The following is a 25642-nucleotide window of genomic DNA, read 5'->3' on the forward strand; positions in this document are numbered from 1 at the left end:
TAAATCAAGGTCTTTTGCCTGCTACTGGAAAGAGCGTAGACCAGGTTGTGTGCACATCCCTTAGATTACATTTCCACAATATTTGATGGTTTGCAGACAAATGTTATGGAACAATACATGAGATGTTCTGCATAAACCAGAGAGTATGTATATTGGCGGTGGGTGGAGGGAGGCAATATTTTAGAGGAAACAGCTGTGTAGTTACAGAGGCTTTGAAGCGCAGTGAAAAAAGCTCAGATCCCTGATACTTCAGCCTTGTTCATTTATCAACATAAAGACAGAACAGACTCTTGTGGGTTTAAGCAGATTCCATGGCTAAAAATATAGTCTAAACAATGTGTGTGTGTGTGCATTTGACAGGACTACACAAAGTACATTTTATCAGCTATGGAAATAATTATTTTAAGGCAGGATTCTTTTTGAGTTTGAATATAATCTGTACCACAGTGTTGCCTTCAAAAAGTTTTAATTAGGTGTTATTTTCTCTGTTGTTGGAATTTTTTTGTTTAGGCTTTTTTGTTTCAATCTTTGTAGGCAGAGGCACAGATGGTGACAAGAAACCTGCTGATGAATGTTACAGAGAAAATAACTCTTTACAACCCCTCCCCCCAATTTTCTATCAGATAATAACAGAAGTAAAGGGTAAAACTTATTGTTGTAAGTTAATAGCAAATACTATCTTGTATATGATAGAAATAGTTTTGCAATTTCATGCCTATATAGAAATGCTAATGGTGTATGCTTTAAATTGTGTTCCACGGGGAAGAGGGGTGGGGATAAGGCTGTTGCCCCTAAAAATAATAATTCTTCCCCCTCAAGTAAATGTTCCTTTAGTTTCCAAATGTCTAGCATTGCAGTGAGTGAGTCACTGAAGATTTTTGTTGCCTAGAAATCTTATATTTGTTGTGTTCACATTCCCTTGGTTAATTTGCTTGTCTCTTTTCTTTGGTTTCTTAACTGTTTATCTACATACTCACTTGAAACTTTAAGATTACTGCAATACTAGAAATGTTGGGACTGGATAAAATTTTCGGTGGGATCCAGAATTCGTAGTGTGTGTGTAATGCCCTCATTTTGTCCCACCCACAATTACTTCTCTGTCCCTGGCTCTTCACCCCAAAGAGAATATAAGAGAAACCATACCCCCAGCACACAGGAGCTGTGTATGGACTAAAATAGTGGTGCACAACCCATGACCTCCAGGTGTTTAAGACTCCAACTCCTAGAAAGCCTAGCCTTCTTGTCCAATGGTCAAGAAATCTGGAAGCTGCAGTCCAAAACACCTAGAGGGCCACAGATAGGGCACCATTGGCCTAAAACAAGGGGACTTGAGTCTGAAAAATCTTCTACTGTTCTTTCTCCTTCCTCCGTGGGGTTGTACAAGCCGTAATTGAAACCGGAAATATACCAAGACCCCCATAACTGCAGAACCCATATCAGTGGTTTCACTTCCCACACCAGGGGTAAAAATTGTCTCCTAGAAATTTGCTCCTCCGGGTAATTCTATGGCACACTTCACCTAGAAGTTAAGAAACCTACAGGCTCTATTATAATAATAATAGTTATTATTATTATTTTATTATGACACAGCAAACAAGATAGATATGCTGGATTTCATATCACAAAATCACAAGTCGAACACTTCCCAAGTGTCTAGGACTGTGTGATGTATTTTTGGATGATGCGCGCAGATCCCAGCAGGGTGGCCTTTTGGAGCTGGCAGATCGTAATTTTGTCAATGTCTATTGTTTCCAAATGCCGGCTGAGATCTTTTGGCACGGCACCCAATGTGCCCATCACCACCGGGACCACCTGCACTGGTTTCTGCCAGAGTCTTTGCAGTTCAATCTTGAGGTCCTGATAGCGGCTGAGTTTTTCCTGTTGTTTTTCGTCAATGCGACTGTCACCTGGGATGGCAACATCAATGATCCAAACCTTTTTCTTTTCCACAACTGTGATGTCTGGTGTGTTGTGTTCCAGAACTTTGTCAGTCTGGATTCGGAAGTCCCACAGTATCTTTGCGTGCTCATTTTCCAATACTTTTGCAGGTTTGTGATCCCACCAGTTCTTTGCTGCTGGGAGGTGGTACTTGAGGCATAAGTTCCAATGGATCATTTGGGCCACATAGTTGTGCCTCTGTTTGTAGTCTGTCTGTGCAATTTTCTTACAGTAGCTGAGGATATGATCAATGGTTTCATCAGCTTCCTTGTGCAGTCTGCATTTTGGGTCAACAGCTGATTTTTCGATCTTGGCATTAATTGCATTTGTTCTGATGGCTTATTATTATTATTATTATTATTATTATTATTTGTATACTGCCCTATCTCCCCAAAGGGACTCAAGGCAGTTTCCAACATGTAAGACAAACATTCCATTGCCGGAAGAAAACTGACAATATATCAAAATAGACACATTCAACAATATAACACAACCTAATTAACTTAAAGAACAAAATATCATCCTAAAATGCCAAAAACTGTTACAACACACTAAACGTAAAAAAATAAGGTATTAAAAAAACCCATTTCATTGTAGTTCCATCAGTAAAAGGTTCAACAAACCAATGGCCAAGATCAACTTGGCAAACTATAAAAGGGCTGGGTCAGGGATAGTGCAACAACGTATCATAGGGCCGGGGAAGTGGATATCTGGTTTACCAGGGACTGGGCCTAGGGACTACTCATACTCAAAAAGAGATATCCTCTCTAAGAATTGGCTACTTTGCAGTATGCTAGGACTGGAAGACAGTTACCTTAGCAGTGTTTGACGGTATCCATGGTTTCTAGTAACTTTGTTTGGCCATAAATGTATCCCCTATGGATACCAAGGTCTAACTGTACTAATATTACTAAATAATATCCTAAGTGGATAATACAAAATGTTTCTTTAGTTTAATAAACTCCTTCTCTCAATTGAAAGCTTTTAATACCGCAATGGAAGGAAGTGCCCCAGTGCCCTAAATACTGTTCGTTTTGGGCATTAGTCTTTCATAGATGAATTTGATTAGACTGTTGCATCCATCTTTTTGGCCAAACATAAGTTATAATGGCAGGATTCCTGACCCAAGCAATCTGACCATAGCAAAAGCAAACTATGTGGTTTTGAATAGGCCTAGCATTGAAAGGAGTACCAAGGATTCAGTAGGGCACACCAGTGACATCTTACATTTCCTATGAATGTTCCAGGCTTTACTAATTACTCCATGGACTGTTTTGCCTCACATTTTTTGGAAATATCCTTGTATTCACAGCCATTTCTGGTAATTTTTGAATTGAGTGAGGTATGCTTACTGTGGCATAAGGGTAGAGAAAAGTGTGATGTATCTGCTCAAGGAGGGCAACTCATGAGCCCAAAGTTTCATGAGTTTGCTTCCCATTCTCTCTGTCTAAGAGAGGAGGTCAGAGGATTTTCCTCTGATCCGTACCAGTTGCAGTAGATAGTTGGTTCTGGTTGTCAAGGCAACAGCTAGCCATTTCCCTTCCTCAGTATAAAAAGTGAAATTTTTATAATCTTGTTTAAAGGTATGGGAAATTGACTGGCTTAAATACCCGTGCTTATGTTCAGGAAAGGGAAGGAGCTCAACATTAATGTCTCTGATCTTACAGGTTTTGGTGACTGTGACCAACAGAGAGTGACATAACTGTAGTTTGGGGGGGGGGAGGGAATTTGTTTACTACATTGGTTGTGATTTCATTTTAAATGCTGTTGAGGCATATTAAACAGGTGTAGCTACAGGATGCATCTGTTTGTGAAGTTGTTGATTAAATGCATTTATTTATGAAAATGAATTTTATTCCACCCTATATGGAAAGATATGGAGATGAGATGCAAACAAAACAGTTTACAATGATTTAAAATAAATTAATATAGTAACTTACAGTAAGTCAGGCCAGGATCTGTATGCCCCAAAACTCTGGAGAAGAGCTAAGTTTTAACTGACACCAAAACAAAGATGGTATTGGTTCCAAAGCAAATACAAACTGGGGGCCCTTCCATACAGCCATATAACCCAGAAGATCAAGGCAGATAATCCACAACATTTGCTTTGAACTGGGATATCTGAGTTCACACTGCCATATATTCCAGTTCAAAGCAGATGTGGGATTCTATTCAGCTGTGTGAAAAGAGCCTGAGCTTATTTTAACACTAGAGATGGGAAGGTCCTCAACCATGCCTCTACCACAGTGGTTCTCAACCTGGGGTCCCCAGATGTTTTTGGCCTACAACTCCCAGAAATCCCAGCCAGTTTACTAGCTGTTAGGATTTCTGGGACTTGAAGGCCAAAAACATCTGGGGACCCCAGGTTGAGAACCACTGCTCTACTCTGTTTTCACATCAGATATTGCTCTCTCAGGTTGGATAGCTCTTTGGTGGACACAATGTCAAGATCATAAGAGATTTGGGACTGTAAACAGTATCACCAGCACCATATTGGTAATACGTACATCTAGTGCATTTACTTTGGAACTTCTGGTGTGTAGTTTCTGTATGGTGTTCCTGACAAAAATATAGGTTGCACTAACTGCAGCATCCATATCATCTTCAAGGATAGCCTCACACAGATCGGGGACACAGGCCATAGTGTAAAGGGGAAGTTACAAGTACAGGAATAACTGTGGCTGCAGTGGCTATATTGTCCCTTTCCAGAAAAGTGATAGCTGGTGAATCAGTTGAAGCTGCTCCTAGATTCTCCAAGTCTTGGAGCCCATCTGAGCTTCAAATGACAGCAGTAGTTCCAGAATCACTTCCAATAGTGCTCCCATTTAAGGAAGATCACTTGTTATGTTTCTGGGCATGGGAAACCAGCAACCCCAGGGGTTAGCTTCAGTTTAGTGGTCTTCATCCAACTGTCCTGTTTTGTCTTTCAAGAACAACCTTAAGACACTGTGGTAAGTAAATGAAAACTACTTTACTTCAGCAAAACATAAAGTAAAGTACACTCAGTGAAATAATGCAAAAAAAAAAAAGCCAGGAAGTCTTACTTCAGACAAAGAAACAGGCATAAATCCAGATGCAGACTTCAAGCAGGCAGACAGAGAGTGAAGGCATTAAAGTCAGTATGTTACCAACAAGAGCTGGCTGCACCTGTGTCTGCTTTTATAGCCCTGGGTCCCCTCACAGCTGCTAGGGCAGTTCCTAATCACTCAGCTGCATTTCTGTCAGCTAATCTAGCTGAACGTCTCTGCTCTGTTTCCTTTCACCTCTCCTGGAATGAGGGTACTAGCCAAGTCTCCTCCTCAGATTAATGAACACTTTCCTGCTCCCCTTCCTCTTCTGAAGAAGAGGAATCCCTGACACCAACCCATTACTATACAACTGTGTATATTTGACTTCCCTCTCTTTCCTTACTTGTTTTGGAAGTAACAGTATTGCTTTGAAACATGCCCTGAATGTGGCAGTCTGGCACCCTAAATAAGATGTGGCACCAGTGCAGTGATCATGCAATGTTCACTTCCATCCTAGTTATTTCTATGCCAGTGCAGGAGCTCATCGGATCAGCCTAAAAACAAGCAAAGAAAGGCAGTCAAATCCTACTATTCTCCAAGGCATTAAGTTAAATGCTAGATGTAAACAGCTTAATGGCATCATCAGGAGCTGCTTACCAACATCATTACTGAGAGATTTAAACATGATTGACAGGTCTATATTAGAGTGAAGTAAATAAGTAAAGTTGATGTTAAAGATTATTGATTCCAAGGAGTAGGATCAGGAAAGGGAGCATTCCTAGATAAAATATCAGTCAATTGGTTTTACTAAATACCAGCCAAGCATGATTTTCAGCAGAAGGTACACATTCCTATGCAAAACACTGATTAAAATGCTTAATCAAATAAGCTGAGATGACAAACAAGAGCAGCTGTAAAGCAAAGATTGGTCATATCAGCTCAGAACATAAGAAAAGTAATAATTGTCCAAACATTCCAACTCAAGCAGCAAATCTCATAAAAATCGTATTGTAGCACTCTGAAATGATGGCAAGGAAAGCATGTCTTTCTTTGGGAGACTGGGCTTCTTTCATTTCTTAGAATTTTGGCACGCGTATATTTTTAAAATGCATTCTCACTTAGCTGAAGTTATTCTGTGAATATGTATAAGGCATAAGCACTCTTTAATAAGTAATTTGCTGAATTCACATAAGTAGGCAACAAGCAACAACTGCACGTAACATTGAAGCTAAGGAGTTTGTAATGGGGATGAATATATAATTCTCACTGGAGGACAGTTCTCACATTTCCTATTGTCATTTCCAACTATCTGTATTTTAGGTCAAGGCAAGCTTCAAAAATTCTAATCCACCCTTGAGGCATCTCCAGATGTTCATGCATCTTTCTCTGTCACCACATTTGGTAGCGCAGGATTTCTGTACCAAGTTTTTCCCATCCTAAAAATCCTGATTGAAGGCTTAGTTACTGTCAGCAAGAGCTTGAAGCTGAAATACGCAGATATTTTTGTCTAACTTCTTGGCCTTTGACTCTGAACACATCCCCTAAAAACTTACCAAAAATTGAGCTTGGGCCTTGGGATGAAGAGAGAGACCCTGTTCGTACTCTAGATCAAACTTTCTGTCTGGTTAATATAGCACACGTGCAGTTAAGTCTGGCAACTGGGTGGTTGCATGCAAACATGGGTGGCATCCTGTTGATGAGTTAGAATAGCCTAAACCCAATGTAACCTGTTGTAGCCCACGTTTTAAACAAATTGTAACCCAAATCAAAGCCCAGCCTATATTATCAGGAGGCATAGCTATAGAGACATGACTGTGTGAAACACAGACATATCCTGACACAAGATTCCAGCCTATATCTAGGAGTGCAGAGTTTAACCATCTGACCACCTGTTTCCTATATGTTTACAGATTATCTGCTTCCAAAATTCCCTAAGTTTTAGGGATATTTATGTGATACATGGAAACAGTTTCAATTATTATAGACATGGCTTCATAATATCATCTAGATGTCTATTTTGGTTAAAGCTGCAGCATCCTCTAAGACATGGATGTGCTCCATCAGATTTTGTTTAATTACAGTTTCCCTTATCTCTCACTATCATTTAGACTGGCTAAAACTGATATATGCTATAGTCCAGCAATATAAAGAGATCTTATCCATCTACAATAAATTTAGAGGCATAAGCTTAGCAATAACAGGTACAACAACACACACATTAGAATCTGTTTCCTGAAGTTGGTTTCACAGGACCTCTTAGAAAGTCTGTTTTTTGTAACAGCTTTCTACATTTGGAGCTTATTCTAATAAGAGCAATGCACTGTTGAAGTGTTTTAGATTGTTTTCATGTATAATGGGAAGTCACATTAATATCTGTATTTTGAAAAATGAATACAGTGGTTTTCCAATGAAGGATAAAATGTGCCAATTTTATCTTTCTATCAAGCACAAATTCAGCTTGTGCTCTCTGTGCTGTTCATGGGAAAACAAAAACAAATCAACATATCCCATGTAATTTTGGAGTGCCTTGTTACCTTTAATAGAACATAGTTCTATCTTTGGAGCTACAGTATCTCCTTTTTAAAAAATCAGTCATTGCAGGCAAACATAGTGCACTGATACACCACCTGCTTCCTAGTTTCCAATTCTGAGTAGCAGCTGATGGCTTCTGTGTTAGTTGGCAATCAATCTACTCCAGGTTTAGTCTGAATGTTTAGAGAACCATCTATAGTGCTGAACCCTATCATCAAAACATCTTTGTATCTTGAATTGCTCCTTAATAATGTAGACTAAAATTCAATAGCTTCGCTATCCCATGGAAGCCACAGCATGCTACTACTCTTGCCTACTCTTTTAGCCTCCGTGTTTCCTGTGTATGAGGATGAGGTGTGTGTGTGTGTGTGTGTGTGTGGGCACAGATATTCTTCCTCTCTTCTGTTACTATAGCCATGTCATTTTTTTCTTAATATTTGCTTATTTTGCTCAATTGTACATATGTATACTTGAGTAAATGTTTTGTCAAAGTTGGAGAAGGCAGCATGAGATAAGATTGAGAAGAAGGGATAGTCATGTGAGCCATGCAACCAAATACAGTAAGAACTAAGCATCTGTGGGGAATACCTTCCCAACCAGACTGCAATTACATGAAACCATAGATATTACCAATAACTATTAAATTATCTCACTTCTGCTGGAGGACCTAAAGACTCCTAGAATGGTATCCTCTCTGGGAATTTATTAGGTCCTCCAGCACAGCTACAGTAACTTCTGAGGCAAATATATCATAGAATCACTTGGAAAATGTAGAAGGTACCTAGAGAGGCCATTTCCTCCCTGTGAAACTGTGAAACTGTGAATATGCGTTCCTGTACAACAAGATCCAAAATACACAAGTGGCTTATTGTCTTCCTAGTTTCACCAGCAAACTTGGCCTCATTCCTACCCAGCCTTAATTCATTTATCTATTAGTTAAAAACACTAAAATACGAATCACAATATTTAGAAATCATACAAGAAAAGAAAAGCGAGTGTGTTGGGGTCATGGGTTTGCATCTTCTTAACATCTTTGCTTGATGAAGAAGCCAGTGAGCTTTGAGATCTAGCACAACACATTTGACACCCTTTGGTTGACCTAATAAAGGCTGGAGAGCAAGCCAGCTGAAACCAGCTGCAATGAATCACTCTGACCTGGAGGTCATGGGTTCGAGGCCTGCTCGGAGCCTATGTTTGTCTTGTCTTTGTTCTATGTTAAAAGGCATTGAATGTTTGCCTATATGTGTAATGTGATCCGCCCTGAGTCCCCTTCAGGGTGAGAAGGGCGGAATATAAATGCTGTAAATAAATAAATAAATAAATAAATAAATAAATAAATAAATAAATAATATTGCTATAATGTATACAGTTGGTTCCCCACTTTCATGATTCACACTAATGATTTTGATTACTCTTGAATTTGAAACCCAAATCTTCCCAAAGATAGCAAGGGGGATGTTTAGGAAGTGTGCATGCCACAATTTTCTGTTCTGCCCAGTATCTCCCTTCCTTTCCTGGAAGAAACAAAGATCCATGGCACACAGGTAAGAGGAGGACCTCGCCCTGTGCAGCTTAACTTACTTTGCAGATAAGGCTTCTCTTCCTCTTACTGTGTGCCATGAAGCTCCATTCTTCTCAGATAAAAGAAGTGGAATATTAGAAGGAACAGGAACATGTGGCATACAGATAGAGAAGGAGGGATCAGCTCCACCAGCTAAGGGAAGGCATGGGTGTAGGCAAGGGTGGTTCAGCCTCCTTGTCCTGTTTGCTGTGACTCTCTGTTCTGCCCTGTGTCTTCCTTTCTTTTCTGGAAAAATGGAGTCTTGCAGCATGCAAATAGGAGTTGGAGCTGAGTCCATACCACTTCTCCTAATCCCCAGCAACCAGCAATAAACTTGCAGAATGATAAAAATGAATGATCAAATGCTTCACTTTGAGAATCTCCTCATAAGGACATACAGAAGTCAGATGTCTGTATCTACAAATTCTGTATCCATGGATTCAACCATCCATGGCTTGAAAATATTCCACCTCACTAAAAAATCCAAAAATTAAACCTTGATTTTATCATTTTATATAAGTGCAACCATTTTACTTCACCATTTTATATAATGGGACTTGAACATCTAAAGATTTTGAGATCTATGGGAAGTCCTGGGACCAAAGCCCAGTGGGATACCATGAGCCTATTGCAAATTGTACAAAATTGTAGGCTGTACAAAAATAAAAGAAACTACATAAAACACAGTTTCAGAGACCCAATACTGCCAATTAAACAAAACTGCTATGTGAAACTATATGCCAACATTGGCAGGAGCCACCAGATTTTGCTGGCATGACAATGTGAGAACTTTCACTGAAACAAAACTGTTAGGTAAGTTACGACAATGTCAAGTACCTTTTTTGATGTGCCAGAGTCCACAGCAACTGCCCTTGACAAGCATCAGAAAATGAATTTGATTCCTCTAATGCAAAAGGTAATTGGATTTTTTTCTTTATTGAATGCATCTCTTTAATGACTACCTCTACTTAGACCAATTTAGCTGCAAGTGACCTGACATTGATCTGATGATAGGACAAAATAAATGCTTGAGCTATGAGATGAAAAAGATGGGCACTTTATATGGGGAGGGGGAGTCCTATCATTTGCCTGGTCTCTTATAATATACCCTACCTGAAGATCATCCTTATGAAACACACAGTTGAAATAATTGATCATTCAGTAACAGAGTGCATTTTCTAGCATGTATAAGTAATTTCCAGAAAGTGCCTCGAACACACTTTGCAAATTGAATGAAATTCAACCAGCCAATATACTTGCTTCTTGCAAATGCTTATTACAGTTCAGTGTATTCCTGGAACAGGGGACACAATTCCCAAAGCCCTGATGCTCTGCAAGCTGCAATGACATAAGAGGAGCTCCCAAATGGATTAGTAAGCAAGGTGTGATCAGTTTTTATAGTAACATCTTCATTGTGAAATTCTTTTTCCAATATTTGTTAACTGTGGATGTCCTTGAAGAACTTGTTCACTACAGAACAGCATTCAATGACACCATTTTAATGTAGTGATTCACAGATATCCAGACTCATTTGTTTTTCTCTTTCAGGGCCTACATATTAATTTCAGCCTCTGGTCCAACAATGAAATGCATTTGGTACCGCATCATTGTTTTGTTTTTAATTTTTCCAACTTATAAAATTTATGTTCTACCTTTTGAAGGGAAAGGTCAGAAGCTGGCAAAGTAAGGGAGGACGATATTGAAAAGAAAGGATCTTCAACTAGGAAATTTTTTAGAAGCTGCTGAGTTATCAAAGCTTGTAAGAATCTTAAAGAAAAGCAGGTTAAGTGTTTAAATGACATTATGACCTCATCACTGAGTGATTGGCACCTTCTACTAATAGCAGTAATAAAGGGTAAGGTTCAACATGGAATGTTGTGCTTGCTTAGCAATTTTCCATGGTTGCTATTTAATGTTTCATGGTTGCTGTTTAATGCTGCTAATATATACACAGTACTCTATATTTCTATGGTTTGTTATATGTTCTTGGAGATAGAATTTTAAAACCTGCTATAAATGATAACTTATATGTGTGGTTTTGTGCCTGATAGTTCAGTTGGAATTCTGACATAAGGTCTGACATAGTGTCATTAAATAAACTGCTAGCTACAGTTTTGAACATCTGTAGCCTGCCCAATCAGATTAATACTTAGATATTAAAATTAATGCCCAATGCAGCTCACAGTAAAAATGCATTTATAAAGCATAAGAATGATTAAAATCTTTAAATCCCTCAAATAAAAACATTATAATAAAAATTTGGAAATCTCCCCACATATCAGAGCATTTGGAGTTCTAAAATATATTCCATTTAAGGTATGTGCCCTTGTACTAAATGTATTGTCTATTTGTATGTCAGTTGATAATACTGTAGCTAGTAATGAAAATATGACCCCCCTTCTCTTTTATACATCAGAAAGCCATCAACTTGTTGGTGAAAATATTTACTTATCCATCTGTAGTCAACATATTTTTCAGGCAACACAAGTGGTGTGCAGAGGTTCCAGAATTTACTTGGAAGGGTTTGCCATTGAAGATGGACCATTGCATGCCACTGTTAGACAAAAAGGTCTTGCCACCGCTAAGATACGACAAACCACCTTCTACCGATTTCAGAAGACACCATCCCTGAATCCTAGAATGGCTTTCGCCCCTCCAGAAGAACAATGGGTATGATTTTCACTGCACAACAGCTCCAAGAAAAATACAGGGAACAAAATCAACCCCTGTACATGGCATTCATCAACCTTGGAAAGGCCTTTGGCACCATGAATCATAATGCTTTCTGGACCATTCTCCTGAAAATCAGATGCCCTGATGAATTTGTGAACATCCTGTGGTTCCTCCATGATGGCTACAGTCTTGAGCAGCAGTGGCTCCCAAAGTGACTTGTTTAAGATGAGATCAGGTATTAAACAGGGATACATTATTGCTCCAACCTTATTTTCCATCTTCATAGCAATGATTCTACACCTTGTTGTTGGGAAGCTTCCCCCCGGTATGGTAATATCACCTATTGGACAGATGGCAAGCTCTTTAGCCTCAGCAGGCTGAAAGCCAAAAGTGAGGTTACAACAACTTCTGTTATTGAACTCCAATATGCCGATGATAATGTAGTCTGTGTTCATTAAGAGGAAGACCTACAAGCCATTTTAAACACCTTTGCAGAAACATATAAAAAGCTTGGCCTCTCATTTAACCTTGAGAAAACCAAAGTGCTCTACCAGCAGACAGCAACCAACCCCTCTGCAATGCTAGCAGTAAAGCTTAATGGTGTAGCACTAGAAAATGGTGACCATTGCCACTACCTAGGAAGCCACATCTCCACAAAAGTTGACATCTATGCTGAAATACAACACCATGATGATCCTCCACCATCAACTTCACTGGAGTAGCCACATTGTCCAAATGCCCAATCATCGTCTCCCAAAACAGTTACTTTACCCTCAGCTTAAGAATGGAAAGCAAAATGTTGGTGGACAACAAAAGAGATGTAAAGATGAGCTTAAAGTTAACCTTAAAAAATGTGGCATAAACTCAGAGAACTGGAAATCCCTGGGCTTCAAGCATTCCAATTTGAGGGCAGCTGTTACCAATAGTGCTTTGGATTTTGAAGAGGCATGAATCAAGGGAGAAAGGGGGAAACGTGTCAGGAGGAAGGCACGTCAAGCAAACCCTTGTCAGGACCACCTTCCTTCTGGAAATGTATGTCTTCATTGCGAAAAACCATGCAGATCCAGAATAGGTCTCTATAGTCACTTACGAACCCACTGCCAAGACTCTATCCTTAGAAAATCATCATACTCAGCCATGAGTGATAGCTTATTATAATGATGAATATAAGACAATCATGAACCCCAGTGTAGAACTAGTTAGTTCTTCCTTCTCTGTGTGAACAGGACTATCATAACAATAATCAAGCATAAAAACTCACTGAGAAACAATGGTGGAGCTTTTGCCTTCATGAGTTTCCCATAAGCAATCTGTTGACTAATATGGACAACAAAATACTGAACTTGGTACATAGGGATAGCTACTGATGGGATGACAAAATGTCATTACCCATTCCAAATAAGAATTCTGCCTTCTCAATGAATTTTGCCTTCTTTCCCCAAATTTCTAGCTTTTTAGTAACTTAAAACTTCAGGTCAAGATTTAGAAATACAATTTAAACACCATTCCAAAAAAACAAACAAACAAAACAAAAACAAAAAAAAAGGTCAAACAAAGTTGCCAGGCAAATACAAACACAGCAAATATGAGTTCTGAGTGTAGACAGTTTTCAGTATCTTGTTCTCTTTACAATGCTAGACATTTGGAAACTGGAGGAAAATTTCTTGATAAGGAGACAGATTTGTTATTTGAGGAAATCCAATCATCCCCTCCCCATACCTATACCCATGATTGCCCACTGATACATAAGAACCAGCTTTGCAGTCAAAGTAGAGTTGGTTCCTTATCCAATGGTGGTGGAACATAAGTTGTTTCCCCTTCTCCTGACCATTCACTACCACTGCTTGATCCACCAGTGTTCAGTTTATATTCTTATAACTGAGAGGTGGAGTTTGGGAAGTGGAGAAGAAGACTTCTGCATTTTCCTCCTTCTGATAATTGCTGTGTGGGAGCACAGAATGGTGCTTCAAACCACTGCTGCTGGTGAAAACTTGCCAAAGTGGAAAGCACACTTTGGGTACTACAATGCAATCTGATTGTAAAGGCTATAATACCAATGGTACAGTGACAGTTTTATGTGATGAGCCATGTGTTGGCTCCATCCCATCCTCAGTCAATGTGATCATCACCACAAATAGCTGCAAACAAAGCACTATGACAAAAGCATGAAGTTTCTTTCAGAGCTTTGAAAATATCTTTTTTGCCCAACAGGTTCCTAGCCAACATAGTCACAGACTTCCTTGTCAGGGCAGTTGGGAGCGCAAAGAAGAGATTGTGTGACAAGTAGACCCGCGACATAAAGCAGTGTGTTTAAAACAAAGAAATAATTCCTAAGAGAACATTGCAATAATACACCCATTGAAAATACACATTTTACCCATGTCAGTCTTTTATCTCCCTTGACTGTGCAAAGAGGACAGAGGGAAAGCAGTTTGTCTATAAATAAATGAATTTCAATTATATTCTTGTGGGTTTTTTTGATATTTTGAATGCTTTGTGCTTCTCTTTTAGATATATGTGCTGTACCTTTCATTGCTTGATAATTTTATATTGTAAACTGCTTTTTGGAGGCATTATTTGGAAAACTGGTGGACAAATATTTATAATAAGGAAATAGAATGTGTGTTCATGTACCTCTTTGTTTTTGCTATACCCCCAAGCCCATGGAACATAGATACCCAAGACTTGACATGGATACTAAGGGATAAAGTCTCATATTTTGTTTTTAGCATAGGAATGGTCACATTTAGTTAATGTAAATGTTTGTACCTTTTTCAACCAGTACATGCCATACCTCTCTTCAATCAGAAATAGTAAAAATTGATGCACACCCTGAAGATGAATCTTTGCACAAATCCTAAGTTACACTTTCCTTTGAAGGATCTGAGATATTTCAAATATCTGAAGCTGAATGAGCTTCTGCGTGGTAATGGAGGGAGGGAAGGGAGAAGTTAATATAGGCTTATCAAGCATCAGGATGGAGGGAGACAAAGACTAGTGATTTTTTTAAAAATGGAGAGGAACAGACTATAAAGAGAGAGAGATAATTGTGTGGGTTGGCCATTAATGGGTTTTCTAACTCATGCAAAATTAATATTTCATTGAATTCAATGAGTTTATCACACAAAACTGCTATTGCACAGCAATTGTATGATGACTGATACGTAACAACATGAACACTGTCATTATTGTATCTCTATTCATTTGCGCAGTTGCATTGAAATGCCAGTTCATGGTCCTGCTGTTGTCCCCCCGTATATACTCATAACTCTACCTTTCCAAACTTCAGTTACTATTTTTAAAGCATTTTTGCAGTTCTAGCAATGGTGTTTTTAAAAGGCAAATATTACTGTCAATTATTAGCTAAGTAGTTGGAAATAACTAAGTGAAGGGGAAAGAGTGGAAGAAGGAAAAAATGCTACCCCCTGACATTATTTCACTAGAAGCAGAATGAATTCGTTGCTCAAGGTAGGTGACTGGAATGTTGATGGATTGGCAGCTGTTGATGGATTTTTTCTGTCAATAGCAGGCAGTGGGTTAATCATAGGGAGGAAGCAGACTGGCAGATGCACATGGTGTCATGAAATAAGGGCCATTGGTCTTGCTTCAATACTGATTTGACTGCCTTTAAATAAATAATTAACAAATGCTGGCACTGCATGCAACAGTGTAGTCCAAGGAAGTGAAGCTTGAGAAACTTGTATCCTAATGACTGTATGAGACCAGAATTTTGTTTTCTACCTCTGATGCCAATGAGAATTAATGAGATAGAATTATGAAACAGTGCTCTCTTACCAAATATTTAGAAAAATGTGAATAGTGGTTCTAATTTTTAACGCTCACATTTAAATGAGCCACCTGTTAATCTGCATCCAAGTTATGATTATTTACAAGGGTGAAAAGTAGCATCAATATTAGCCAAACTTATTTGATTACCATCATCCTTGGGGTGCTCAAGAACCATATGTTAAGGGAAAACTTGTTCTGAAGTTGTAAACTAATGAGCATTACATTATGGCACAGTTGTGTGGGCCATAATTCTGGATTATAAACATAAGACTTAATTTTTCCCTCACAATAATGAAACCGAAGTCTTTTAAGACACATCAAACCTGCAGATAAATCTTGTCATCTTTTTACCTTTGAAATTCCAGCTACCAGAAAATTATTTATACACACTCAGTGTTTTGCTGGAAGGGGAAAACATAATGAAATATCTGTACCATTTAAGCATGTAATGTAATGAATCAAGCATCTGTAGTTAATGAAACATAGACTGTCTCATAGTATTAAAACACTGGATGTGTTACAATAATAGCCATATAGACTGGGGAATTCTGGAAGAAAGCTGCCTATTCAGACCATTGATCCTCTTTTGTGACACTGACCAGTGGCAGGTCTCTAGAGTTACACAAAATTATTTGCTAGCTACATCTGAAAATACAAGGGTAGAACCTGACTCCTTTTAAACGCAAAATATCTCTTCTTCCATGAAGATGCATCATGCATACTCTGAACCAGAGAATTATGTCAATTTGCTCTCATGATGTTTAGGAGGCAATATTTGCTAATCAAGGTGATTAATTACAACACTCACACTGGCCTCCAACAGATAAGAGTCCTTTCTCCCACCCTGGACCTTCCACAGATATATAAACCTCCTTTGCTTAGTTTTCCAATATAGCACACAACCTCTGAGGATGTCTGCCATAGATGCTTCTGGAACATGGCCATACAACCTGGAAAATGTACAACAACCTAGTGATTCCAGCCATGAAAGATTTATTCAACACAATATTTGCAAGGATGAAGTCTGCAAAATTTCACACAAAACCATTGGACCTTAGTATGTTGTATAACTATGTGGGAAGTCAATTTAGCAACTTTCTGAACCCCCTGGCTTTACAGACTCTCTCTTTCCAAAAGTATCCAGATCTTGGAAAAGTCACTTTTTAAACTGCAACTCTTGGGTTCTCCAAAAAGCACGGACACTGTCTGGAGAACTCTGGGATCTATAGTTGAATCCCCCCAAACCTTTTATGCCCTATTTGTGCCAAGCTATCTCTGAAACATAAATCACATATAAGAACAGCCATCAATACTGTTGCATGAGGAGTAGCTCTCAGAAAATACAGAAGTCCTGGATTGTTTCCAAGAACTTGTATAAACCTAAAACAGTTATCCAGAATATACATTTTATCCATAACTGAAGGAATGACTAATTCATGTTGCTGCCAAAGATAGAACTTTACAGAATAATGTGCACATATCTCCCCTTGATCTGATAACTATCTTATCAGCTGGATGATTGACTGATCCAAGAAAACCCTGTTAACAAACTAACACAAAGTCCACTCCTTTTTACATAGTGTTTTGGAAAAGTGACTTTTTGGACTAAAATTTCCTGCATGTTAGTCAGTGGATTATGAGAACCATAGTCGCCAAATGTAGCATTTCCAAGCCCTGCCTACAACTACATTCCACAATAGCACAGTATACTGGGAATGAAAGAATGTAGTTATGCCCATCTTTCTTTGAAAGTTAAAGTTCACAGAAACAACCCTTCTAATATTTTGCACAGTCTTCTTTACAGCCTTCTGTTCCCTGGCAGTACCTGGACTATTCCACATCCCACACTCTTCCCTCTGTAAATAGAGCTGGCAGTAAGAACTGCAGAAAAACCCAGATCTCTTTTCTCTCCTTGTTTTATTGAATAGTTGAGAACTCAAGAATAGGCTGGATTCAAATCCCAATAAAACCACATTAGTCTTTGCAACACATGTTTATGATTGACCAAGAGCTCCCCTCCTCAAATTTATCAAGAAGACTGCAAACTTCAGAAGGAATAACTTACACATTCCAAATGAGGAATAGAAAAGGAGTCTTGAGTCCAGGAGAACCATCCCCAAGGAAAAGTGCTCTCCATGGTGCTGAAGCAGTAGCCTGTAGATGGGAAATCTGCAGTTATATCTGTGCAAGGGTTGAACTGCACATGATGATGTGACTTGTTTGTTTGCACTCTGTTATTGCTCAGCCGTCACAGGAGTTAGAGTGGGACTCAGAGGCTGATTTAGATTTTGAGCCTCTCCGGGATTTGGATCAGAGCCCAATGGCTTTGCAGGTGCCTGAAGTTGTGGTTATAGAGGAACAGCTAATTGGAGAACATTCTGATGTTAACTCAAGGCTAAACTCACCAGATGGAGTTGTTGTAGGGGAGGATGAGTCTTTTGATCGCAGGCAATCTATTAAGGACCCCCTGGTGGCGTAGAGGGGTAAAGCCTTGTGACTTGAAGGTTGGGTTGCTGACCTGAAAGCTGCCAGGTTTGAATCCCACCTGGGGAGAGCGTGGATGAGCTCCCTCTATCAGCTCCAGCTCCATGCTGGGACATGAGAGAAGCCTCCCACAAGGATGGCAAAAACATCAAAATATCAGGGCTTCCCATGGGCAACGTCCTTGCAGACGGCCAATTCTCTCACACCAGAAGCAACTCAGGTTGCTCCTGACACGAAAAAAATGCAATCTATTTCACAGGATAGGAGTCAAAGAGAAGTGCTGAGAAGAAGTAAATGTTTGACTCTCAAATGCTTCAGTTAATAAACTTTCCTATGGGAAGCTGTGATTGTACTGGATCTCATGAACAGTAGCCCTGAGGTTTGCTTAAAGGGACCTCGCGCCTTGTTTTCTTTGCGGTGTCAACATTGCCTTCTTGGGAGAAGCATCTCCGTTCCTGTCTCTTGCTCCTTGCCTTGCTCCCATGCTATTTCCAGGATATCCAGTTGCAGTTCGTGACTTGTGACTCTCGAGTTTACCTCTCCTTGTTACTCCTCTTTTTCCCTGCTCTCCAAGGGATACCTTCCATGTGGATTACAGTTGGCATTTTTGCTGTGTCTTGTCCCTGATTCATGCAACTACTGGCTGTTTGCTGGCTTTGACTCTTTGCTGGAACTCTTTGTATTCTGTTTGTGGATTACAACTTTGAAAGTCTTTTTAGAACCATCTTTTGAACTATTGTGAACATTATATTATGGACTACTGACTCTTATTACTCTTACTGTTATTTACTTGCATATATATATATATTATACATACATATATATATATATATATATATATATATATATACACACACACACACACACACACACACACACACACACATACATACACACACACACACACACACACACATAACCTTCAATAAACTGTGTTGCTTGAATACCTGGCTTCCGTGTGGTTCTCAGAGTGCTCTCGTACTCTTGGGGTGCAACACACTCATGGCATCAACGTTTCTATATTTAATTATGCAAGAGCTTATGGGCACTAATTTATGGGGAACAGTCTGAACATAATAAAAATTACCCCCTAACATTGGAGCTAGACTTAGAAGAAAGCTGTCATGACAATAATGACATTTATAATGTCTTGTGGTTGAGCATGAAATGTGATGATAATTTTATACACTTGCTGGGCATCAGGGGATGAAGAACCACTGCCCTAGAAGATGCATGCTCTGGTGTCATTGGTGTGTCTGGAAATTAGCCCTATACATGCTCATTCTAAGAAGGAAAGCAGGATTTTTAATTTTTCCACAAAGGCAAGTACAAACAGAGCTTTATGGTAATGTGATACAGGTGCAGAGATTATGATCTCAGCTGTAGGAAATTTCAAAAGAGCACATAATAGGAATCTGAAAAGGTCTTTTCTCCACAGAGAGGTGATCTGAGACAATTACAGCTGTGAGCCCATTTTTGATATCAAATGGAGATAAAAAAAATTAGAACTGATAAGTACAAAATGAAAAGAAACACTGTTCTTTCAATAAAGTCCCTTTTTTTGCACCTACTGATTTTATTCTTTGTTAACCGCTGAGTATGTTGTAGCTTTCTGTGGCATTGCTGTGTTTAATGGCAATCAAGCCTCTTTTACTCTACTGTAGCTATGCTCCAAATAGCGATCTTTTTGTTAGTGGTCAATCACATGAAATGGTACAGTTCCACTAGGTGATAGAAAACAATACCTACCATTGTTGTCCATGTCCATTTAGGTTGTGACCATCTTCCATCTGGAAATCTATGTCCTCACTGTGAAGGACCATATGAATCCAGAATAGGTCTTCAGAGTTACCTATGAACCCACCTCCAAGACTCTACCCTTGGAAGACAATCATACTCAGTTACAAGAGATTACCTATGATATCATTTAGGCTTGCTGCACAATATTCCTTACTGTGGAATATTACATTTTCTTCATATACTATTCTAAAAATAGAGGAAAGCATTGTGGAGCCATGAGTTGTTGGTATGGCATATAGAGGCACATTTTTAAAAGGTGACATTATTTCTTTTGCCTGCATGCCTTGTTCCAAGAAAGGACTTACAGTGTGTAGCGCAGTGGTTCTCAACCTGTGGGTGTCCAGGTGTTTTGGACTACAACTCCCAGAAATCCCAGCCAGTTTACCAGCTGTTAGGATTTCTGGGAGTTGAAGGCCAAAACATCTGGGGACCCACAGGTTGAGAACCACTGGTATAATGGATAGAAGCTACCATTTGTGATCCAACCTCATTCAGCTCACCAGAGGAGGGTTCTTAGTAAATAAACACATTCAGCTTGAGTAACTATATGTATAATCTTGTCTTGTGTATTGAGATACTTCTCATGTGGAGAGGTCAACCTTGAGCAAAATTTGAGGTAAACAATATAACAGAATTTTTAAAATCTAGAGTGAACAATACCAGGATGAACTTCTTTTCTCTGTTTTTTTCTGCCTCCTTTATTCCAGGTCACAGATATGATGCTTCAGGACAAGCCCTATCCTGATTGGGGGAAATCTGCTAGAGCTTTCTGGAAAAGGGGGAACACGAGGATCATTTTATTCTGGTAGGAGATAGTGCAGTTTGTTTTCTGAGAATGTGTTTGCAATGAGGGGTGGAATCTAAATCCTTTGAAGGAGCTGCTGCCTTCGTGATACATTTATCGTTTATATTTATATTAAAACATGTTGAATGACCAATCAGGAAATGATGAGTGAGACACAGAGGATTTGTGTTAAACGAGGTTCATTTTATTTGACCTAGAACCTATTTAATAGAGAGGATGAGCCAAAAAGGAAGAAGCAATCTGATGTGAGTCAGGCTTAGGTCAGGTGTCTATCTGTGAACATTTCCCCAGCTTCTCTTGGGTGAAACATCTGATTCAGAAGTCAGTCTCGTGCTATGGGTTGCTCACTCTGGCTGGCCATTTACTGGAGGGCAAACCAAAGGCGCTTGCACCAAAGTCACAGGACTTTATAAGAGGAAAAAAAAAACCTCTGGGTAAGCCACAATGGTAGGCTCTTTCATAATTGCCAGGGTCACAAGACCTAAAGGGGCCATTCCAAAGCTTCACCCTTCACCAAAAGGGTGCCAAGGTATACACCTAACTTTTATCTTAATAATAATAATAATAATAATAATAATAATAATAATAATAATAATAATAATAATAATCTTTATTTATACCCCACTCCATCTCCCGAAGGACTCAGGGCGGCTTACACTGGGACAAGCCCAAAACAGTATTACATCAATAAAAACAGTAACATAATAAAATCACAGCATAATAACACATCTTACAAAAGTTAATATAACTTAAAACATACAGAGTAATCCCAGTCAGTAGTCGAGCACCATAGAACATAGGCCATTTTAAGGGGATGTGGAAACCTAAAAGTGCATATCCTTCGGTGACTAGGGATGGGAGCGACTAAAGGTAATAAAGTGCATGGAACAGCCAAGGCCAAAGTAAAGTGCATGGACAGTAAATTATCAGTTACGAGAAGGCATTTGTGAACATCCACGTTTTCAAATTCTTCCGGAAGGAATCCATGGTGGGATCTAATCTAATCTCCTTTGGGAGGGAATTCCAGAGCCTGGGGGCACCATCAAGAAGGCCCTCTCTTTCGTCCCCACCAACTTGAGATTGAGGTGGGATCGAGAGGAGGGCCTCCCCAGCAGATATTAGAGCCTGTGTGGGTTCATATGGGAAGATGCATTCATGAAGATATTATGTTCTCCCATAATGCCTTCTAGTGACAACCTATTTATAGACAGCACCCTTAATCAATCATCAAAGTCCCCCCAGGTACACTATGTGGTAGGCAAAGTAACAAAACCAGGCAAAAGGGAGAAAAATAGTACTTGAAGTGACAGCCATCACACACTGTACTGAAGGTGGGAGAGTTGGTTGCAGACTGAAGTAAGGATCATAAAGGGACAGACTGCCTTTAATAGCCCACAGCTCTATAGCTCACATGTATTGCATTCTGGTACTTAGCAGCAGTTGCCCATTTCTCTGGCATTAATTCAAGAAGGCCCTTAAAGTGCTCCACTATCTGCAGCGCCACTACCTGTGTGATACTGAGTATGATGAATTGTAATGAAATCCTTTATTTTATTTGACCAACAATAACAATAGCAACCATAAGGTAGCATAAAGGTAGAAATCCTCTTCTGAAGTTTATGCACACATATTTTCCAATGTTTTGTAAAGACATATCTAGCACTTCTTTCAGTAATCACTTTGCTAGACATCATAAACAGTAACCTAACCATGCACATTTCCAGACCGCTAAACTGAATGAACTTTGCTTGGCCACAAGAGTGTGCCTTGAAATCTCCCTTGCACGGCTTCCTTTGTCCTTTCTCCAAATTTCTGTATCCTACAGGCAGATTTCAGTGTAAGTATAGTGGTAGAACGTTATAATCTGCCAGCTTCAAATATAATCTTGGATAGAACATTTATGCTGGATGTAGACATGAAATTATGCACAACTATGGGCATCTTTTCTACAGCATGTCTATCTAATACACAGATCCCAAAGAGTATTTTTAAGATTCATTTATTTATATTTTTATATCCATTGTGGAGAAAGAGAGAAGATCAGCCCTTCCTCAACCTAGAACTTAGGATCATCTAGAAAAGTTGACAAGCCGTAGATTTAGAACAGACAAATGAAAGTAGTTTGTGTGACATGTAATTTTTCCCAAATAGGTTTTTTTTTATTAAAGAGTCACTAGGAAAGTGGGGGGACAAAGGAAGGAAAAGGAAAAATGTGGGGATAATTGATGAATTATTGGTTAGTTACATCTTCACAAATGACAGAGGGTGAGGATTGTTGAGGTATGGGGAGTTCTGTGATGACTCATGGGCCATGTAGTCCCGTTCCTAGTACTATTGTGGATGATGAAGAGGAAAACTTGGGTTTCCAACCGTTTCAGCCAGAATTGGAGCCCTTGCACCTGCGAGATGTTTGTCCACAGGAAGTCAGCCAAACAAGCCTTGAGCAGAAATCTCCCCCATTTTCTCCCCGGGATTATTATAATCAAGATAGAAGCGCTCGGGAGGCGACTCGCAGGAGCGCCAGGATAGCTGCCAGACAATTAGCTGATTAAGTCTGTTTCCCTTGGGAAACTCTAAGGAGTCATGCATCTGGACACAGTATAGGTTTCGTTTCTTGTTCCCCAGGGAAAGTGTTCCTTGGCGGGAAAACAAGATCCTATATAGGTGTTTGGCCGCAGAGAAATCCTTGCGGAGTCAATTCGTCACCTTGTGGAGTGAGATCGTGTGTGGACTACGCTACTCCAGCCCGCGCCTCCAGGACCAAGTTCCAAGCCTTGTTTCACGGACCTCGTTCTTGCATCCAGCTTTCCTTGTTTCCACGGACCTTGTTCTTGTTCCTTGCCTCTCGTTGCCACGTATCCAGCCTTGTCGCCAAGAATCTAGTTTGCTCTCAGCCTTGTTGTCAAGCTCCATTGGACTAAAGGACCTTGTCATTTCCCCACACTTTGCTTGGCAAAGTGTGTGTTTCGGTTATTGGATTATAACTTTGGACTCTAATATCACTTATTGGACATTGTTTTCCTGGACTACTTTTGACCTTTCCTGAAAGGGCTACTTCTGAACTATATTCTACACTTGTTTTTATTAACTTCCTATATTCCCTTAATAAAGATATTAGATAGAATCTGGTCTCTGCGCATGGTTATTGGTGCTCTGCAGCCTGGTCCCTGACAAGTTCTTATACAAAATTATCATTGTTACAACTACATCTTCATCCCTATTTCTTTAACACATATTTCAAAAAATATTGAGGATTCTAACAATTTGAATGTTATGTCCATTGATTGTATCTTCTTATGTCTTCTCACATTGTCACCTGGTCTTTATATATTCTTTTCCAGTTCTTCTTCAATGGAAATTAAACTTATTTTTTCATAACAGATTATTTCACATTTCACATAAAATGTTTTATTAAATTATTTATTATTGGTATCTACCAAGAAAGTACTACAATTTTCATTTACATTGTAGGTTAGTGTTGATGTCATTTTATCACTATCGTGCTCTCTCTCTCCCCCCCCCCCCCTTCTCTCTTTACATCAAATATATTTTCTATCTATAACTCTTGGGTTCAAAAACTCTTCTGATTTAACCATAATTACTCAGGATGATAATGTTCTTATATTCAATTTTTAAGAACTTTCCCTGATAATTCCTGAAGGCCAGATCTCCCAAACTTCCCTTTTTCAAGGCTTTGTTCCCACTAGCCTGTCTTCTTTTATCTCTCTCAGACTATCTATCTATCTATCTATCTATCTATCTATCTATCTATCTACCTACACATACATGAAGACATTCGATTTATGAACAGAAATAATTATATAGTTACTAGATTAGTAGGGCTGCGGCTAGCATAAGCCCGCAGCCAGCACAGCGGGTTAAACCGCCAGCTATAGAAGATCCTGCCGACTAGAAAGTTGGCAGTTCAAAGCCGTGAGTCAGGGTGAGCTCTTCTGCTTACCTAGCAGTTTGAAAAAAACAACGTGAGTAGATAAATAGGTACCACTTTGACAGTGAGGTAAAGGGTGCCCTGAAAACATGCCAGCAAAATCTGACCAGGAAGCCGTCTATGGATGACATGCTCCTTGGCATGGAAAACTGAAACAGCACCACCCCATGGCTGAGTCGAGCACAGCCAGATGCCGGAGATCAAAAAAGAGAAGCCTTGCCTCTGTTTATGCACTATCTGTCTTGTCAATTGTATAATGGCATTGAATGTTTGCCATTTATGTACCTGTAATCCATTCTGATTCCCCTCGGGGAGATAGAGCGGAATATAAATAAAGTATATTATTATTATTAGTAGTAGTAGTAGTAGTAGTAGTAGTAGTAGTAATTGGTAAGTGATGTGGCGGAATTGTGCAGGGCCAGTCCTTTCTTTTCTTCCTGTTTTCCGTGTTTCTGGGTAAACCAGACATTTGTTGCTTACAAGAAGTGCAAAAAGAGCTGGGAGCTAGATGTGGCATGTGGCTCCTCCTCCTCTTCCCCCGGGACTATGGCAAGGACTGCAAGGGCAGCACTCCAAACCTCCCTGGAGACACTTTCCAGTTTCACAAGGGAACTGTGTCCCAAACCACCATGAAAGTGAAGGAATGATTATGGTTTTATGAACCCTTTCTCTGATCCAGCATAACTCTTGGGCACAACATGAAAATATTACTATGGTTTTTTTAAAAAAGAGAATTTGAATAACTACATTGTTAGAATCCCCGGTTAGCAAGACCCATGCTTTGCACCCATGTTCTTATGAATTCATGAAATGTTCTTATGAAATGTTGCTTTGGGGAAGTATAATTTTTATTATACTCCCCCAAAGCAAGAGGTACAAAACTAAAGTCAGGAGTCAGGGACAAATACACTTATTTATTTGAATGAATGTACAATCCTAAAAGAAATATACTCATTGTCCGGTTTATTTAATAATACTCAAATGACTCACCTCTCCATAGTCTGATAATATAAATCTCTTATTCCAGAAATATTTTTTGTGTTGTGCAGTCTTTCTCAGTGTTTTCATGAGTGATCTTGTATCTTGTACATTAACATTCTGTG

The 25642-nt window shown here is 39.3% G+C and overlaps 1 protein-coding gene across 6 annotated transcripts in view; it reads left to right on the top strand.

Annotated features, from left to right (window-relative positions):
• Positions 1-25642, top strand: part of tmem117 (transmembrane protein 117) — a 370721-nt gene that overhangs the window by 205253 nt on the left and 139826 nt on the right. For all 6 annotated transcript variants that reach the window (XM_062982502.1, XM_062982504.1, XM_062982501.1 and 3 more), the window contains one exon: positions 20493-20590. In XM_062982502.1, the coding sequence (XP_062838572.1) occupies positions 20493-20590 (98 nt within the window). The remainder of the gene's footprint in view (positions 1-20492; positions 20591-25642) is intronic.

This window comes from Anolis carolinensis, chromosome 5, assembly GCF_035594765.1.
Source record: "Anolis carolinensis isolate JA03-04 chromosome 5, rAnoCar3.1.pri, whole genome shotgun sequence".
NCBI lineage: Eukaryota > Metazoa > Chordata > Lepidosauria > Squamata > Dactyloidae > Anolis > Anolis carolinensis.